Consider the following 21,628-nt stretch of genomic DNA (forward strand, 5'->3'; position numbering starts at 1 on the left):
AGCTCAAATTTCTGCTCCTGCAAAAAAGTTCCCTATGGCTGGACTTCTCCCTTTCCAAAAAGTGGCACAGATCTGAGGGGACTTTCTGAAAGTGTAAGGGTCAGCTGAGAGAAAAAGCACACAGTAGGAACAGGACACAGACCTCAGTCTTGCCAGAACAACACCATTATATTGAATGGGATTTTTCTGCGGATCCAGAGCATGGGATCAAGTCCTGTTTGGACTTAATTTGGTCTTCATTAGTCCACTAGGATGTAAAGGCAGATAGAACAGGCCCATGTGATTTCATTAAAACTGCACATAGAAAATACAAACCAACGCTTTAGGCATATAAAAATTGACCGGCATTTAGTTTTTGTCACTGAAAATATCTAGCAAAAAAAAAAAAAAAAAAAAAAGATTAATGACTATAAAGTACTTGAGAGCTAAGTTTTGGAACAGTGAGACAATATGATCAAAATGTTAAGCAGGATGCCATATAAATAGGTAAAATTGAATGCAGCAACAAGTTGCAATGAACTGCAACTAAGGACAAAAAACAGTTATTATTATTATTATTTTTTTTAATTTTGAGAATTAATGACCAGACATTGTTCTGAAGAAATAATATTATATTCCCAGTGTTTCGAATGACTGAAGATATACCTTGATGTTTACCTTGTTGTGGAAATCTACACTTACATATATATATATATATATATATATATATATATATATATATATATATATATATGTGTGTGTGTGTGTGTGTGTGTGTGTGTGTGTATGTAAGTACACATATATATATGTGTACATATATATATAAGTACATATATATATATGTGTATGTATATATATATATATATGTATGTATTTTTTTTAAACAAAGGGACTGTTCTGTGCTCATTATTTGGTCCAGCCACCAGAGTCCGTGTTTCAGAACTTTTCAAACTTGCCTCTTTTCCATGTGGCAGGCTTGAATGAGGTCTGTGGCATCAGCCCAGTTATCTCAAGCAGAGGGCAATGTTGCAATAAAATGCTTGTTCTTTTGCATTATATGTACTAGGTGCTATTTTTTACTCATTTAGATGACAGAAAATGACACATGAGTAAAAAGTAATCAAGTTCCACTATGGGAAATAGAAGCCTGTTGTTTTCAACCACATCTTGGTTAGTCTAAAGTGCTTTTAAGGCTCCCATTCTTGTCTCAGTCTTTTCATGTTTATTGTTAGACTCCTGACCTGGATTATCTCCCTTTTGTGCTTAGGGAAGTGAGAGGCTCAGTCTCAGGCAACAGGCCCATGGAGGGAATTCATGCTCATCAGACTTAACTGCTGGACCCTCTGACTGTGAGACTGGACTTACTGCTCTTACAAAACTTACAGCTTTGTAAGAAATTGGTTGAGGAAGCATCCAAATTCAGCAGAAATCAGAGGACAGAAAAAAAAAAAAAAAAGACATTCTGTTTTCAAAAAAAAAAATATAAAAAAGGACATTTCATAGGGCATGTATGTGTAGCTGCATAGTTTTGCTTATGATTAGGATTTTTTGATTTAGGAAATTCAAGCAATCTATAGTTATTTTATTATTATTATTATAGCACAGGAAGGTACTGGTGCTGGATAAAAAATTAATAGCTTTTTTCAGACAGTGGTTAAGTTCATACTTTGTAATGAAGGCTTTGGTTCAACATCTTTTACAGAATGGATACATAGCTGGAGAATATCAGGGAAAACAAAGATGCTTTGGCAGGTGTCTATGGAACTACTGACATTTCCCTTTGCAAGGAAAAACCTATGCTCAGCTTTTGCAACAGCCATTGGATTATGGGTTGAGGCAAAGCTGGTGAGTCAGGTGATACCTCCTGTCAGTTTAAGCTTGTCTCTTACGACCTTACCCCGTAATGACTTTAGTAGCACTGCCATTACTGAAGTGTGGGCACTGATTTGGAGCTAGAAGGGAAGGAGAGCTGTCAAGAGTTCTCAAAGATCACGTAGAAGCAAATATTTTTAAATCAAAGGAAAAAAAGAACATGGGTTATATTTTTGTTAAGATCAAATATACTATGATTGAGAACTTTTGAATATGTCTATATAGCCTTTGGCACAATTTATTGCCACAGAAATAATTCTATGTTGTTTGTTTTTTTTTTTATTTTATTAATTTTAAAATGGAACATTTTTTTTTTATTTCTTAGTTATGAGATGTTGGCAGTATTCTATAAAAGTATCAAATGCTTCAAGTTCTGGTCATTAAATCTTTGCTTTTCCTCACAGGATCATTAATTAAAATGACAAATGCAATAACAAAAATTATGCAAATTGAAAAAAAAAAAAAAAAACACAACAAAAACCAACTACAATTTACAGCACAGGTAAATTAAAATACTGTAGTCCCTTAATTAACAGATATATCATGAGCTTTTTAACAGAAAGCAAGATATGTGAGATGCTTTAAGTAGAAGTTGCAATTTTGCAACATAAGTCTGTACAAAACCTCCAGGCAGCACGCTGTGAAGGAAGTACCTGTGTCCCAGGAAATTCTTTTTCCATAAATCCTTGTTAACAGTAGCTTTCCCCCCAACCCCAAACTATTTACATATATATGCATTTTGCAAGCTCGAAGCACCTTGTTTCACATCATTATGAATGCATGCATTGACATTTCATCCTTTCATGTGCAAATTCTAAAATTCATTGTAACCAAGAAAACAAAAAAGTTAAAAGAGTTCAAAACCTGTCTACAATCATAAGTGAAAGGATCAAAAATGTCAGATGTTGCAGAACACTGGCTCCTAACAGAGCTCTCTTTATTTTATTCACTGTTCTTGAGTCAATTTTTTTCCTTTTTTTTTTTTTTTGTTTTCAATTTGTTACAAAAAGCAGTCTTATTTTTTAATTAAACAGTATTTAAACTAAACAATTCTTCATGCCATGCAAAAATAACATTTTATGCACTTTTTGAGGCTTTCCATGTTTTAGTTCATAGGCATTACTAACTGTGGCTTAAGAAACAGTTTTTTTATTGCTCTTGTAACTAGTCACATGCTAGTTTCACGTGTGGGACAGTAACCAGTTTCTCCTGGACTTGAATGAATTTCTGGGGCAAATAAATGGTTTTCCATTTTGTGACCTTCTTGGTTACTGTCTTTCTTTACCTCACCCACAGCATGGTAAATGTCTTGAGTACAGTTGTGACTCATGCTTTTGGGTGAAGAGCTGACCTGTGGCTCCTCTGTTAAATGGTTGCCATCACCGTGTTTATCCCCACAGCAATTTGTCTTGATATCCTGTTGTTTCTCATGTTTTATACCGTGTAACTCCATAAACTCTTCTTCTTCTCCAGTGTCTATTTCGGTGAAGCTTCTCCTTTCTTTTGACGGGAAAGTGAAAATTTTTTGTTTGGGAAACAGAGGGGATGATTTTTTGGAAGATCCCTGACAAAGTCCTGGTGCATCAGCACCAAGTAAAGGTCGTTCACCTTGGGGTGAATTTTCTTCCAGGAGAATGGTGCTGATGTGCTGAGGGGTAGCCTGGGTAAAGTCTGCTCCTGCCGTCACTGGCAGTGGCCTTGCAGTGCTAGGTGGCGTTTGTGGAGCACCACCTCTATTGTCTTTAAAATTAACCTTAAGGGATCTGGATTTTAATGGATTGCTACCTTTCAGAGAACTTTTGGGGCTTTCCATGGCACTGTCAAAATGTAAGTGACCATGCAAAACAGCTTGGGATCCACTGCCATCACTAAGAGCTCTGTCAATTGGATTATAGTCAAAGGTGATATCTGTTGGAGAAAACATTCTGTCTTTTGTGAATGGTATAAACTGAGAACTCCTTACTCTTTGGTTGTCTTCTGGGTTAACAGAATCAGTTGGGAATCTCATTTGCAAGTGAGAGCTAGGAAACAAAGAAAGGGGAGACCTCTCCGTTTCCGTGAAGTCAGTGGCACAGCTGGCAAAGCTGTCAATACTGGATGTGCTTCTCATGTCCGTTATGATGTCTGTAGGTCCAGGTGGCAACGGATCTCTCTGGCCTGTAACTTCTTCCATCTCTATTTCTTCTTCATACATGGGTGGCTTTGCTGACTGGTCTTGGTAACCGGCATTCAGATTAGGCTGAGACTGAGTTTTAGTAATTTCATTATATAGCATTTCCAATTTCTGGGCACTGAGGTGCTGTGGGCTGGAGGATGCTGCAGCATTGTTTAATTGCTCGTGGGAGTCTTGTTGACTAACTTCTTGGTATTTGTTATCATAAGACTTGTTTGAGCTTGTTTCAGACATTGTCCTTCTGGCCCATTTCCACCGGCTTGGGGAGAGGTGGTTGTCATCGACTGTCTCCTTCGGGTTAGCTGCTTCTCCAGGCTTACTTGGATCTACTGCTACATCTATCATTTCCATACTGCGAGCAAAGGCATCTTTCAGGTTCATGGAGACAATGCTGCCATTTCTTTTAGCTCGCTCAAGTGCTTCTCTCCTCTTAATTGCCTTCTCTTGTCTTTTCTGCTCCTTGTAAAACTCTGAGAAATTGTTCACAATAATTGGTATGGGCAGGGCTATGACCAGCACTCCAGCAATACAGCAAAGTCCTCCAACTATTTTACCTAACAAAGTCTTAGGATAAATGTCGCCGTATCCTACAGTAGTCATAGTAATTGTTGCCCACCAGAATGATGCAGGAATACTGGTAAATTTTGTAGCATCCTCATCCTTTTCAGCAAAGAATACAAGACTTGAAAATATCATTATTCCCATGGCTAAAAACAATATCAACAAGCCCAATTCATTGTAACTCCGCCTGAGAGTAAAACCTAAAGACTGAAGGCCTGTTGAATGTCTGGCAAGTTTAAGAATCCTTAAGATCCTCATAATACGAAATATCTGAACCACACGTCTGACGTTTTGGAACTGCAGTACACTTTTATTGGACTCTGTGAGGAAAATAGTGACATAGTATGGCAAGATAGCCAGTAAGTCAATGACATTTAATGGGCCTTTGAAGAATTTCCACTTATTTGGTGAGGACAGAAAACGCAAAAGGTACTCCATGGTAAACCAAGCAATACACACAGCTTCAACGTGTGCTAGCTGAGGGTTGTCATTTGGCTGCCCAAATTCATCTATTTCTTGAAGCTCTGGCAGTGTGTTAAGAGACAAAGCAATAGTGGACAGTACGATGAACAGAATGGACACAATGGCCAAAATCTGTAAAACAAAATAAACAATGTTTTGGTTAGACTGATGCAAGTGTATTTGTCAGGGTCTGTTTGTGTCAAATAAACTCAGAATGATGGAAGCTGTTTTGACTCTTGCATTCATTATTTGGTTTTAACGTTTTGATTTTTCCACAGAGAGAAAACATTAAAATCATCTAGACATGGTCAAAATCCTATTGTTTTACTGTCTGTGGTAAGCCAGTTCATTTCAGAAAGGCAAGCCATATCTCATCTTACTATTTCTTAAATTACAAATGAAAGTATTATGTAGTGTTGTGAGTTATCAAGTGAAGAATATAAAGGTCCTATCAGTGTGCAGAACATTAATCTATTAGTTTTCTGCATGAAGTGTAATTATGTAAAACTGTATCCAGTGCAGAGAAATGATTGGGTAATACAGTGTGTAAGCTGTCAGTTTAGTATGTGCGTACCTTCCTAGTCATGCATTAATTTATGAGTCAAAAGCCAAAACTAAGAAAACAAGAGGTATTTTTCAGGGGACTAGGCCTGTCTAATTGCAATATCTGGACAAATTTTAGGTGTTACAAGAACTGAAGATATTGACTCTGAATTAGGTAGAGAGGATTAATACATTAGAAAGTACACAGCAGGAAGAGAGTAAACCCAGTTTCTCATAATCATTAAAATATGGAAGTAGATGAATGTTTTATATTAATAATGCTTTGATTTCAGTCTCAGGAGATGGGTTCTATGAAATAGTTATCATTCATTTTGGTGAGTTTCAGGCACCTCATGCCTGATGCCCTGTCATGTTGCCCAGAATTGCAGGTCATCCTCATTTACAGAACCAATATTATGAAAACAAATAGATTTATCAGAGAACATAATGTTTTTATTACAAAGTTTGCTTATTCATATTCAAGGTAATATACATGTAGACAACTTTGAGATGGTGTGCAAAGTGTTAAAGTGATGAGAAAACTATTATAACATTTTACTTGGATAAAAATACATTATTGCTTTGGTTAGGAGTCCCAAGTAAATCCAGGTTTTCATTAGAAATACTGAAATTATTTTCTGTTTTAAAGCTCAGTTTAAGCTCATTCTTAAAAACATTTGCTTTCATTTCTCAGAAATGATGCTGTTAAATCCATTTGGTGATGTTTCGTGTACTTCCAAGGACACACTAGGTCTGATAAAATTGCTGTGATACCCAACCAGAATGAGATGCAGCTGGGCAGACTGCAGGTGTGATTAGTGTAAGGGAAGCGATTGGCCACAGCAGTGATAACAGTTCTAGAGATGGAAATGCCACCTCATTGTATCTGTGAGAAAAATAGCAGTAAGCCTGTTTCAGATGTGGGTTAATAAACACAAAGTTGGCTCTCTAAGCACAAACCAAAATTACTCATGAGGGTTCATATTTAGCATCATGTACTTATGTGCTGTATTTGTCCCTCTTCAGCTAAAAATAGTACAGAACAGGTAACACCTTTCATATTTTGAAGTGTTTCAGAAAAATTTGTATTCCTCCCTTCCAGTGCTGCTTCTGCCATTTTTCTTTTGAGTTATATTTGTTAGTGGAATAAGATTCATTTATTCCTCCTGTCAGGTGAGGTGTGAACCAACTGTCTTTGTTCTTCAAACAGCCCATCCAGAAGACATATTCTGGTTCATCTGTGCTGTTTAGGGGGTCATACATCCTTTTAAAGCTTCTGCTACCCACAACAGAAAAAGAGGCCAATCTTAGTAAAGATTTTGTCAACATGATAAATAAAATGTGGGCAATAACACTGAACACATAGGCAGGGCTGAATAATGGAATTTGTGATGGCCTGTAGCCAGGGCAGAGGCAGACAAAAAGAAACACTATTGTGGAGCAACAACTGCCATCTAGACTGTGAAAGTTGGCTGTATCACATTTCACTGTGAAAAGGTTTGATGCTTAAATAAAGTATAGTAGGTTCTCCGCTTCAATGAAATTACTGTGAAATAAATAGTGCATGCTTGAGTTCTCTAACCTACTCAATAATATAATTATGCTTTCAAAATTCAAAGAACAAATAAACACATACTAAGCATGGCACAGATCTGAATTGTTGAGCTTGCAGTTTCTGTCAGTCAAACTGATGGCTTCCTCATTTTGGCCTGCATCAGCATGTTAATAATAGTATGGAAAAAAAAAAGTTGTAGAATACAAGGACACAATTATTTGACATGCATTGTTCTTAGAAAATAAAATCATGAGAACATAGCTGTCTGATTATCATCACATTGATTTTAATTAGGAAACACTGGTCTTTCAAAGTCTCTCATATGGAATTTATTTTATGCCTAAATATTCACCAGCATACAAAACATCCTAGGAAAGAGGTGAGTCACTTTATAGCACCCCTTCTTTCACTGTGTGACAGTGTTAAAATTGCATACAAGACAGGTTATTTCATAGGTCTTGAATATATAATTTGCATGTCCAGAGTTGCTACCCAGAGTATTTCATTTACAATAACTAGCTATTTGTTCAAGCCATGCATTCAGATGGTGGTAACATGCAAATCTGAACTCTGCCAGCTCTTTTAATAAAATATACACAATAACAAGCCTGAGATTTTTGGTGTTTTATGTATACAGAATTCCAGAATGGTTTGGGTTGGAATGGACCTTAAAAATCATCTAGTTCCAACTCCCTGCCGTGGGCAGGGACACCTCCCACCAGACCAGGCTTCTCCAAGCCCCATCCAGCCTGGCCCTGAACACCTCCAGGGATGGGGCATCCACAGCTTCTCTGGGCAACCTATTCCAGTGCCTCACCACCCTCTGAGTGATGAATTTCCTCCTAACATCTAATATAAATCACCCCTCATTTAGTTTAAAGTCATTCCACTTTGTCCTATCACTACATCCCCTGATTCAGACTCCCTCCCCAGCTTTCCTACAGGCCCCCTTTAGGTACTGGAAGACCACTGTAAGGTGAGCCTTCTCCAGAGCCTTCTCCAGGCTGAACAAACCTAACTCCCTCAGCCTGTCTTTGTAAGAGAGGTGCTCCAGCCCTCTAATCATCCTTGTGATCCTCCTCTGGACTTTCTCAAAAGATGTTGAAGTCCTTATACTTGGAGTGCCCAAACCTGAACACAAGGTGACCACAGTGTAAGGTCTTACAAGAGTGGAATAGAGGGAGAGAATCAGTCCCTTGATATTATCTGTAAGTATGATGTAAGTACCATTGGGGAAAAAATACAGCAAAGGAAAGTGCTTTGGTTTATTCTGCTTCTAGAATCTCAAACTTTCATTTGTCTGAGACTTTGTTCTGTAATTAAAGTTCTGCATGAATCACACACAGCATGTTTTAATTATTGCAATTGATTAAATTTTCTAAGTCATTAGACAAAGAGTGACAGAGGATCAGTAGAAAGAACAATAGCAACTATGAGAAGAAGAGGAAGTGATTCTCTTTTCTGAGTCTACACTGCAGATCACATTTTCCTGGTAAATCCCCATTGAACAGATGTAGTTTATACCAAAAGAAGCACTGAGTTTATAAGAAAGGTCTGTAGCAATCTGCTAGGCGAGCTATGCTGATACAGAATAATAATAATAATAATAATAATAATAATAATAATAATAATAATAATAATAATAATAATAATAAACAATTCCCTGATTGGATCTTTGTTAGCAAAACTTCCTGTCTGTTGGGACATGTTTCTGGAACTGTATTCTGGACTGAAATGCCTTGAAAATTTTGTGCACTTCAGGTAATTAATCCATGATCACAGCTTAGCAATTCTTGACATATTATTTCTAATTTGCACACAGAAAATAAACAATATTCTGCTTAAGTAAGTTATTCTGGCATCTTATGTCATTTAGCTATGGTTCTACAAAAACACATTAAAAATTCAACTCTTATTAAACTTTAAAAATATTTCCTTATAAATTGCAAAAAGTTTCCAGAAGAATGGACATACTGAAAGTCCTTCCTTATGAGCTGAGTATAAGGCATTTGAATCTACTGCTGATTAAATGAGTAAAACATCCCTTAACAGGCTTCTCCAGATACTGTTGTTTCTCTTTTTTGTGTGTCAGGGAGTGGCAGCAGTCTCCTGAAAATTAAGTGGTCTTCCAGTATTAAATTGTGACTAAAACTCAGCTTTTTTTGGTATGCATCCAAGCAATATACTTTCTCATCTCATCACTCAGTATTGCAAGCACTGTGAGGACTTCTGCATAGAATGAGCATACAAACTGAGGCAGGAGATAAAGATAATAATAGAACAGGCTTCAAATTGCTCCTTGCAGTTCCGCAACAACTAACACTATGAAAAGGCTTCTGACATAATCAAGACACCAGTGCAATTGTTATATAAAGCAGAGAAAAAGTATACATTAAGTTCACACTTGGGGAAAATTCACTTGAGCCATATCTAACAGCCAAGGCAGTATATTTGATTAATACAGGTTTCAAACTGTAATTAAGTTAAAACAGTATTAGCAATGTTTCCTAAATTTTTATTCCAGGGTAGGATCTAGACCATTTAAGTAACAGATGACAATAAAGTTTCATTACTTTTCAGATCTGAGTTTGCATAGGCACTGAAGTTTATCAGGCCATTACATATTCTTCTCCTTCTGCATCTAAATTTATGACATTATCTTCTTATAAAGCATTCTGGCAGTATCTTTAGCTCTGGCTTTAGAAAAGCAGAACAGACAAAGAGTCATTGTTCAGCTCCTTAAAGACTTATAAGCAAACTGTTATTTTTGGAGAACTAACCAAGTTTTCCGGGCACTTAGCTATAGTTGCCTATATATTCTCTGAAGTGTTTGCTCTTGGGATAAGTGTGTTTAGATCTCAATTTGGGCAGATAGATAGATGAAGCTGGTTTAGGTTCTTCAGAGAAAAGTACAAGAGCTAGTCACAGGACTCCCAGCTTCCTTTGCAGTTGTGTTACAGTTATATTACAATTATGTTTGCAGTTATGCAAACCATCACTACAAATGGAAAATTTCCACTATTTATGTGTATCTACCCTTTCAGAGTACACCTTTCATCTCTTTCTACTTCTCTGGCATAACCTCTGGTTTCAGATGCCGGGAACAGGTCTAACAGTCCACATAGACTACAGTGTTTAATTTTTGAAAAATAAGATGGAGGAGAGGGGAATAATTTAACAGAACAACATGAATTTAATCCATTTTACAGCTCTATCACAATTGCCCTTTCAAGAACATGTCAGATAATGGCTCTGACAACATGTGTAATCACTGAACAGCTTCTCTCTGCTACTCTTGATCTCTTTCCTTGATGACATTATTTAGAATTCTGACCTTTCATTTCCTCTTTTCCATGGATCATTATTATTAATATTTTTAAGGACTCCATCTGAATGTTCTGCATTGATCTTTCAGGGATATTCATTAAGCCTGACATTAGCTCTCCTTGTTGTTCTCATCTGGGGACTAAGTGATTTGCAGTCTTTTCTTTTGTCTCTTTGCACTGGGATGAATGTCACCTTAAAAGCTTAGGGTAGAAATGCTCATCTGGGAGATTTTCACTGAAGATTTCTTGTCTAGCTCCATGCATACTCCTTATCATATCCTCAGCTATGAGAAGTGACTACTTTTTCACCAGTAGATGAGTAGCCACTCATCTGTTTTCAGCTCAGCCTGACAGAAGCAAGTTCTCAATAAGCTAGTGAATTCAAGTACTTCTAGATGCTTATTCATGGTTCGATGAAGTTCAATGGTGGCTCCACCTGAGTAGTCACTTCTTAAGTGGCATGTGTTCAGGGATGGGCTGTCCTGCACAGACTAGGAGCCAACACCTGTTGTAATGAAGATGAGGGCAGGTAGTCAACAGGACAGCCACTTCTGCAAAATGACCTGACCTTCAGGTCCCGCAGGTCTGAGGAGTAGCTGTTTGCTGCATACTAATTTCAGTATGTATGGGAGACTAATGATAAAACAATCATGATCTCAATGATTATAATAAGTCTAGCAGAAGAAAGAGTAATCAGTTTTAGGTGAGATTTTACCATTAGGTCATTGAAACCTCTTAGCACAGTTATATTTGAGCTAGGTATTTTAAAACCAGCTTATACTACTAGCTCAGGTCTACCTGAGCTGGAAGAATACTACTGCCTTGGCATAATTTTTCCTTCAGAATTTCAATCATGAAGCCTTTCTGTGTAACTGATATCCTTTCCTGCTTGAGAGCCCTGCATGAACTCATTTTTCTTTCCACAAAGTCTTACCATGTCTACTGGTCTTCCACGTTGTGCTGAACTTTCCATTCCATAGACTAGTATTTGCCTTAGAAGACCTAGATCCTCAGAGAGGATAAATCTGCTTAGTGAACGTTCCCATTTTACGTAGCCTGGTGTACTTCTGGTTTAAAGTAACAGTAACAAAAATGCATTTCTCCTGCATTCTGTCACAGGTAAATTACTGCTTTTTGCATTAATGCTATTCAGATAACAGTAACAGAATATGTCTTTCCTGCACTCTGTGGTGGCCAAACTGAATTTACTTACAGACTTAATTATTGCTTTAAGGAAGAAAGACTTTAGGGTTTGCACCACCTAGAATTTCAGCATCAAGATTTAGTAAAATGTGGCTTTGTCCACTTGATCGTGGCTGAATACAGAGGTCATTTGGTATAAGCCAATCTTCCCATGGATAACATGGGAAAATGAGGGCCCAGGGAGTATGAACTGAGTCTGTATGCATCTGAATATGGAGACCATTAAAGTTCACTAGAACACTAGTGGCGTATTAGGTACATAGTAGAAAATCAAGTACATATCCCTAAAATTTACTGGATATATTTATGTGCTGGTTTTACTCAGCTGGACAGCCAAGCTCCACCACAATCAGTGGCAACACAGGCCTGAAGAAACCTGCTGTAAGTGATTATGAGCATGACATGAGGATGATACTTGAGGGACCTGTTTGGCAAATATCAGAGACCTTAAGTAGTCACAGATGAAGGCTCTCTACACAGCCTGGGAAGAAGCATATTTATTCAGTTCAGCGTGAATGGAGACAACCCTGAATACTGTTTATTTAACACAATGCCACTCAGCATTTCTTGGATTTGCTAACAAAGATTAAGAGCCATACTGAGTCAGTTCTAATATTTTCTGTAGAATAGCAAAAGGCAATCTCAGCTGGATGCTTGAAATCAATTATGTCATGATAAATAGCAATTTTCCTACTACTTCTTAATGTAGAACAGCTAGAAGATCCAGAGCTGGTGGAAGTTAATGGGAATTGCTGGTACTGCTTTATTTGTTTACTTATTTATTTATTTTTTAATTTATTTTTTAGTAGGATTTGCATAAGTCCATGAATTTTTCAGTCATTATTGAAAGCAGAGGAGCTAGTACTTGCTCATAATTATTATGCAACTATTTTAATCAATTCATTGATTTCATATAGGTGAAAATATAAAGTATATCTAGCAAAAGTTTTATTTGCTGTATAAGAGTAGGAGGGATTTAACTCCACATTACAGATAAACACACAAAAAATAACTTCAGGAGTCATGCTAAAGGCTTTATAAAATAAATTCATGTCTGCAGAGCTTTTTGCCAGTTTCATTTGACCTCCCTACATTTCGTTTAGGGTTTCAAAACTTTTTCAAAAGCAAAGCAAAGCAAACCAAGCCAAGCCTCCCCCCTCCCTCCCCTAACAAACTGAAGAGGCAGGATGCTCCGCGACTCTGTTCTCCATCCAGCAGCTGGGCTGACGGTCAGCTCTAGGGAAGCGAGGGGAGGTTGGAAGAGGAGCCGCGGGGCGCGGGCAGGGGCGGGGAGCTGTCTCCTGCCGCGGTGCTGAATGCGGGCAGAGGCAAGAATCATCGAATGGCTCGGGTTGGAAGGGACATTAAAGATCATCTAACTCCAACCCCCTGCCATAGGCAGGGACCCGAACCACTAGATCAGGTTGCCCAAAGCCCCATCCAACCTGGCCTTGAACACCTCCAAAGATGGGACATCCACAGCTTCTCTGGGCAACCTTTCCAGTGCCTCACCACCCTCTGAGTGAAGAATTCCAAGAGTGAGCTATTGTGATGCACCCACTTACACTGCAGAACCATTTTATGCTATCACCTCAAATAGAGGAAAGTATGGAAAATAAAACACAAAGATGATACTGGAAAAAAAAAAAAAAACATCAACAAAAACAAAACAAAACAAAAAACCAAACAGATAATGCTGGCACAATATTTCTCAGACAAAATACCATTGAAGTAGGCTGTGAAATGTCTCCAGGGCTAAGAGATGTCTTTTTACTATGTGTTAATAAACAGGCTATTAATAACAGCTGGCAAAACTGTAATTGTTTTGCTCTAAATGTGGTGGAGCTAAACTCTAAGAACTTTTGGTTCAGTCTCCATATTGGGAGGAATCCTCAGATCTGTTGTACTCAGATCTGGTTATTTTGATATTACTCATTTTGATGTTAACATATATCTTAAAACATAAAGTTGTATGTAACTGTTTTCAAAAAGAGATACTATGAAAACTGAAAATTCATTTTCTTGGTTGTCACTGTTTGTATTTATCATTTAGTTTTAATGAAATTTGTCTCCAGTTGAGACCTCATATTATTAACCTGGAGTGTACACTCAAGTCTAATTTGCTGACAACCATGTTATGATTATTGCTAAACTGTCCTCCTTCTATTATCTTTCTACCATTGTCTGAAACTGTCTTTTAGCAATTTAATACAGTGAGCAGGGATGACCTCCCACCTGAAGACTGCTGTTATCTATCAAAGAGATTTGCTAGTCAGCCGTATTTGAAATTATGACAGGCACAGAAGCCAGACATAATCTTTACTCACACTTTTAAAATAGTTTTTCTATCTTGGCTTCATGTCAACTTCTATATATATGTCAGAACTGCAGCTCTATATAAAATGTCTACATCAATCTATAGTTTTATATAAAGAGTATGCCAATATTTCCCCACGCTTGTGGAATCAGAGAAATTGTTAGGGAAATGAATCTAGTGTGTTGCTTCCTCTTTTGTGATATAGTCATGTGTAGTTAAAGGCCTACAAATTTTATCTTTCTTCTTCTATTTTTTTTTTTTCTCCTAACTGTAAGGTGCCTCTCCTTTCTTTCTCTCTTTTCCACATGAACATTTTAGACTTCTACAGGAAATATACACTATATGATACATCTTCTCATTAGAACAGAACAGAACAGAACAGAATAGTTCAATTGGAAGAGACCTTCAAAGATCATCTAGTCCAACTGCCTGACCTCTTCAGGGCTAAGCTCATTTTTATGATATTAAAAATATTAGCTATAGCTTCAACAGAAATATATAAATCTTTCATATAATATTGTATGTTTGAGGATGCTATCACATTCTAGCACATGTTGCTTTATTAGTTACATATATTTCATGCCTCTAAGACTTTGCCCATAACAATGGGGACTATGGACTTATATTAATTAAACAAACAAACAAATAAATAAATAAAGTGGATGATAATAAATAGATCTGTTTATCAGCCTTTCAGTTTTGTATTTCCTGGAAAGAATAAATTCTATCCTACAGAGAGAAAGTGCCATATATATATATTTCCCCTCACAACCTAAAGGACTTAATTCACTGTGGGGTTTTCAGCTCTCTGAATTAATACTATTTTCAAATTGTAAATACAAATTTGAAAATACAAATATATCTAAAAGGAACTTTGATTTAACTTAAGAGTCACGTCCTGATATATAATATTTTTGTTTTATGTCTATCTTTTTACAACTCTTTACAGAATATTATACTGCAGGTAATTGATATCTTTTCAGTATATTTTATTAAAATATATTTAGTATACTTTAATTTGTTTTACAGTATGTTTCTAAGTATACAACAATCTTACCAAAGCATACTGATAGCACGGTCATCAAATAATGCAATTACTTGATAATTCCTTTTTAACTTCCCTGTGATAGAAGGAACTTCTTAATCATTCAATCTCATGCTGACATTTTAAAGATTTTTTTGTCCTCCTGTCTCTGGTTCACTGCATTATGATTTTCATTAAGTTTTAAAGTCTAGAATCTCTTTTCTTAAATAAAACCCTAAAAGTTAAATACACTATTAAGGAAAATTAATTCTAAGAGATGAGAAAATACGCATCAGCTTAAATAAGATTCTAGTCTTAATCCAACCATTAAAGAAACAAAATTGATTTAGTCAGATGTAGATATACTGTGAAAATTTCCTACCACATTCAGCACCAGAAAAATAAATTACTGGGAAGCAAAACTGACCACTTGGGAAATGAGAATAAACCAAGCAGTTAGTAAAGCCAAAGTATTATGTAAACATAAAGCAAAAGGTAGCATTCAGAACATTCTACATTGCACACTGAGGCAGAACATAATCCTGTTTAGACTAGTTCTAAACAAACCATCAAGGACAGCAAAAACAATGAAGTTGTCACAGAACAGAATCTGTGTTTCTTGCATAAAATATTAAGCAGCTTAAGTATCAGCATCATCAAAAATCAGATGGCAAACTTCAGTGAGTGCTGTTGGAGTAACATTACAACACACAGCAGTCTGCTGAATACATTCATGGAACTCAATCTCTGATATTCCCTACCACAAATCATTTAAGGAACCTGAATGGTGGATCCTTTGTAACTGTTTGCATTATTCTTGTTGCTGTTTGAAAGGATGTAACTCAGGAAGCATGGGTTTTACCACTGTTAAGTAAAATTGCACTCTGATGCTTTAAGCACCTTAGTGGAAACAGGATACTTAAAATAAGGCCTAAGCCAGCCATAGATTCAGAGAGCCTCTGAAGGTGTAGTAAATATTTGAGTACCCTATCAAATGATGTAAATGAGGTATAATCAGATCTAATTGCTGATAACTGGTAGTGAATTTAGTGTTTATCGTCTTCTAATCATTCAACTTCAGCAGCTATGGAATTCCAAACATTTAGGAAAAGATACAGTCAGAATATTTATAAATTCATGCAGAGTTTAGCCAACCTTTATTCCAAATGAGGAGCATGACATTGTTGTGCTGCTTTGGTCTTCTTTTTAACCATGGAGAAACAGTCCTGGTAGAGCTATCATGAAAAGACTGATGGGATGAATCTGGGAACAGAGCTAGGTATTTTGAGTAGAATTCCTTGCCTTCTTTTTCAAGTTTGTCATTGATGTGGTTAAGAATGTTAAAGCTGTGCTGCCAGGAGTTTCATCTCCCACTGTGGCTACACAGACAAGATGTGCAAGGATAGGTATAGATTAAGAATAGTTCTTTGGCTGAGTTAGACATTAAGCAAAGGGCTAAGTATTCCAGACTCAGGAAAGATTTACAAAGCCATGCCAAGATAGCCATTACAGCAAACAGGATGACAGATAGGGATGGTAGAGCCCGACACCCCAAGTGATGTCTGATAGCACAAGAGGGACTGAATTATGCCCTAAACTGTTCAGATTCTTTCTCTATATAGTCAAAATTTAACTGAAGCTGCAGAAAGTTAGTATGAAGTCACAACTATGCATTTGTGATTCTTTTGTAGGGTATGTACAGTCTTTATTGGATAATCATGCTCTATTCCTACATAAGCCAACGTTCTGATTTTGTTCATTGTATGATCATGTTTTAAATTAGCAAATTTATTTAAGCCATTTGGAATATGGTATTTTGAAAATGCATAATAAACATTCCCCAGATAAAATGACCTAGAGGAGGTATAAAATGCAAATGTTGGTTCTACCATTTCAAGCCTTTTTAAACCATTTTCAAGCCTTTATAATTTATTTATTTCAAGCCTTATGTATTCTGATGTATCCTGTAGCACATTCACAGTGTACCAGTGCTCTTTAAACAAATATATAGAAGTCCTCACATCATGTTTTGAAAGGTGAAGTGGTAATGTTATGATGATCTGATTCACAAAATATATTATCTATTATTAAATTATTATAAGGTACTGCTCATGCTGCTGTGAGCTCAGACTAACTACATACTAGATAGAAAAATGCCTACAAGTTACATGAACAAGTTTAGGGCCATAATTTAGACTCAGATTTTAGCAGGCATAATCTGAGCAGGTGCTGAATAGGGTGTTCTAGGAATGTCCATTTTTTCCTATGAGGTAGGCCAGAAACTGGCTGAATATTCACTGTTCTGCAGAGAAGGCAAGTTTTGTCTAGTTTCGTATAAATCTCTATTCAAACACTCATATATAATCTCTCTTCAAACACTCATATTCTACCTGTGCCATGGAGCCTGGTTTTGTTCTCAGGAAATCAAAGGAAATTTTGCTATTGCCTTCAACCAGAGTACTCAAGTGGAATTTGAATACCTTGAAAAGAGTTATTTGGAATGTGCTGATCCCCAAGGGAAGAAGGCTGCCTATTTAAAGGAAAACATATTTTGGACATCAGTAGTGGAGTGAGGAGGCAAAGGAAGTCTGACAAGCCTTAATCTAGCATTCCACAAAAGGTATTTTGGTGTTTTTCCTATTTTGTGTTTTAGCCAGTAGATGTCTCTGTTTTATCATGCAGCTATTGACAAGGACACAGTATTCCTGTTGTCACAACATATATTTAGTAAAAAACATTTTTTTTTTCCCTATGGAATGAATATAGACGAATGTAAAAATACTTATTTAATGCTCTTGGCATAGCTTGCTGATTTTCTGACCGACCAAAGCCCCTGGAAGCTTAGGCAAGAGCTCTGGCTGCTAAGCAACTTTGAAAATCATCCTTATGGAAATGTCCCATAGGATTTTAAAAGGACAAAAGAGGAATTGAAGGGATTATATGGACATTCATCTAAAAAATTAATAACTTTATTACAGCATTCTTTATCACATGGGAAGGCTCTCTGAAACAGCTTATAGAACAATATAGAGTATTCTATTTCTACTCAATGCCTCAGGAAAATTCCAAGATGTGATAGATGAATTATCTTCTCTGCTTCATGAATGTGTAAGATAATATTATTTCAGTATCTGTAACTATCAAGAATAATAATGTAGATGATTTGAAACATTCACACACAAACTGAATATCAGGGATGCAATTCTATTCAGACATTTATGCTTTCCTCATCATTGAGAAACAATTAAGATATACATATATAGTTATTTTAAAGTCTTTACAGAAGAGATCACTAGTTTTAAAATTATATTTAATTTAATTTTAAGTGTATATAAAAATTAGATATAATTTCAGAAAGTATTACTTCTTGAATTTCAGGAATTTCAGCAATTATCAGAGAATATATATATATTTTTTCTATCTATCTATCTATCTATCTATCTATCTATCTATCTATCTATCTATCTATCTATCTATCTACCTATCTATATATAAAGCTTTAACCTTATTGTCCTATGGCAGTAGTCCATAAATTCAATATCAGGACCTAGTTTCTTGGCTTTGTTTTGCAGAGTATCTTTACATTTGATATCCTGAATTAACTCAGCAGAGAGACAAAAACTAGAGACTGTGTCTGCGCTGAGCTCTGAACTGCAGCAAAGATTTTTATTTGCAGGTTGCTCCATCATGGTCAGGTGTTCCCTTGTTTGAAATTCCCCCAGAAGTTGTTGGGATTTGTGATTGTGCCACATACTAATTATATTGCATAAGTATATTACCCTGGAGGAGAAAAAATGTTGCTTAGTTTAGGTGGTAGATGTGCCCTCATGAATCAAGACGTTCTCTCCGGCTGGAGGGAGCACTGCATCAAGGAAATACAATGCATTACAGAGTTCTCCCACGTGTTCACACTTTCACACCCTGTGGCTGTTTCTTCACCTGTTAAGTGGAGCCAAAGGAGAGCTAGTTTTCAGTCTACATTTATACTCTGAATGCACTGTGATGAGAGCTGTGGAAGGCCAATCTCTAAATGCCATTAGTCCTGTGCTACTGGTTCGGCCTCCTCACAATGTGGCCATTTCTGGGAGCCAAGCAGAATATGAAGTGGTAGAGAGAAATATAAGGTCTTAAACTGAAATGAGTTACTGTTAGAAACCAGTGTTCCCCAAATGTATGGACAATAAGGAGCTGATTGCAGAAGGGGAAATAAGTGTTGAATAGCAGCAAAAGAAGGTCCCAAATGTCTGCCGAATCTTCCTGATTGTCAAACTGACTGCCAGGCCACAGAAACCCCAGAGGTTTCCATGGCTGCATGTATACAGCAGAGTTTCTACAGTTCACTCAAACTTAAGAAATAAACCTGAAAATAAATTTGTCAGGTATTAACTGTTACAATACAGCTATTTGCAGCATGGCTATGGACAATAAAAGTCATCCTCAAAGAACCCTTGAGCAGGGCACAAATACATAATACTCTAGCTGTTCCCGAGGAAATAACTTTCCCAGGTGACAATTTCATAATACACACATATTTTTTCCTTTAACTGCCAGCACCTGCCAATTTATGATAAAGACTTGGAATGGAGGCTTTGGGGTATTTACAACTGCTTGTATCTACACAGAAATTATGCAGAGGCCTATTTCCACTTCCTGAAAGCCATATAACAGAGACTACCACCAACAAAAAATCAAGAATTTACTGTAAGGGCAATGATACTCTACATTTTGCATGTCTTTATGATAAGGGGTAGCATTGCATGAGGAAGTTATAAAGACAAAAAATTGTGCTATTATTTCATCAGAAGTTCTAATTAAAATAAAGTAAATATTTTCTTATTTATTTATTTACTTATTTATTTATTTTTACTGTGGAATATATTTAAAAAAAAAAAAAACAAACAAAAACTTGGGACTTCTAGTACTTTATAAAGAATCCTGTCAGTACTTGAAAAGGACAGTATAATTCAGGTAGCAGTAAATTACACCTGGAATAAACAGGATCCACTGTGTATAAAGAATATATGTAATACACTGTACATGATGTTACATATGATATCTCTTAGATGCAAACATACACTTATGTTCTTTCAAAAGGATTATTTACTATCGATCTTGCAGATTGAAATTTCTTCTGCTTTACACTGGGTCCTTCATGTCCAACTATTTTTTATAAAAAATGTAATGAGAAACATATTTTTTTTAACAGGAAAATACCTTTTTTACTATACCTGTAAGCAAACAGACATTGATATATTTCACTGCTATTAATAGAAATGTGGCAACGGCACCATGGCTGTGGTTTGCTTTTTGCAAAATGATTTATCTTATAGTCATGGAAGTACATACTCCTATAATTATCCCATGCTTCTCTGAAGGTTTAGAATTGGGAAGGAGATGATTTGTTGCCTTCAGTACAATGTTTGACATGACAGAAAAGTTGATGTTAGTCTGAAAGCAAGTAAGTGCCAATACTGCCTTTGCTGTCATATAAGATGCAGAAATTCATGTGATGGGGAGATTACAAAGTCAAAGCATAGGAATAATGAGGTGCTCTTCAAAATTTGGGACTTGAGTTGTGAAATGAATTTTTCAACATCTAAGAAAACATTCCTCATCTTTGAGCTCTTGCTTATCTCACCTCTAACAGATCCTACAATATCTCAACTTCTGTCTTAATGGTAATATTTCAAAAGCAATCTCTTTTCAAAAACAATATGGGAATATGGGTTTTTATTAATTTACAGTGATTTGGGGAAATATACCATCCTCCATTAACCCTAACATCACAGCCTGAGGATACATACATGTATATGTTCAAATAACTACTTCCCTGTTTTGTTTAGAGGTCTTAGTTCACTTCCAGGCTCTTTCTGGAGGCAGGTAATCACTTCCCTCTGAAATGAATCCAATTTTATTGATAATATACTTAAAAAGAGCAGTATGAACAAAACACTGAAGTCTAAAAGCAGGAACATGGACCTTTAGACTAAATTTGCTCATGACATCCATCCCTGCACAGAGCTCTTTTGCTGTAGATGCCCCTACTGGCACCACTAAAAATGACGTATTCTTTCAGGGGATGAGGTTGTCTATATGCTCATGCTGAGCCAAGACAGACTTTTTCATCACTGTCAAAAACACATTTTCAAATGTACATGTTATAGCTAGAACCTGGCACTGTATCTGATTTATAAGAGAAAGTACTCATATAGTAACTGTGTGATGTTACTGTGCATATTTAATGCATCTGTTGGGGGAAGCATACTATATGTAACTCAACAAGATAAAAAGCAATTTCTATGGATTTTTATCAGCAGGAGGCTTGTTTCAGAGCAGCATGATTTGGGTAAGAAATTCCCCTAAAGGCATGAGAAATTGTAAAACAGGAATGCAGTTTCCAAATCTCTCTCCATGGAAATCAGAGATCCAAACAGTAAAATGGTGCCAAGCAGAGAAAGCGAGTAACAGATGCACTTCCATTTCCTCATCCTTCTACTTACTGTTAGTCTTGCAATATGATGAACATCAATGTTAACATGAAAACATGCAAAATAAATCACATTAAAAATGTTAAGCATAAACAACATCAGTAGGGTCGCTAGCTGCACACTGA

General features: G+C 36.4%; 1 protein-coding gene across 1 annotated transcript in view; it reads right to left on the reverse strand.

Moving 5' to 3' along the window:
* Window positions 1-713: 713 nt before the first annotated feature.
* KCNB2 (potassium voltage-gated channel subfamily B member 2) overlaps window positions 714-21,628 on the reverse strand; it is a 194,424-nt gene continuing 173,509 nt past the window's right edge. The window contains exon 3 of the mRNA XM_027452347.3: window positions 714-5,179. Coding sequence (XP_027308148.3) covers window positions 3,020-5,179 — 2,160 coding nt within the window. The 3' untranslated portion in view covers window positions 714-3,019. The remainder of the gene's footprint in view (window positions 5,180-21,628) is intronic.

Source organism: Anas platyrhynchos, chromosome 2 (assembly GCF_047663525.1).
Source record: "Anas platyrhynchos isolate ZD024472 breed Pekin duck chromosome 2, IASCAAS_PekinDuck_T2T, whole genome shotgun sequence".
In the NCBI taxonomy this organism is placed as follows: Eukaryota; Metazoa; Chordata; class Aves; order Anseriformes; family Anatidae; genus Anas; species Anas platyrhynchos.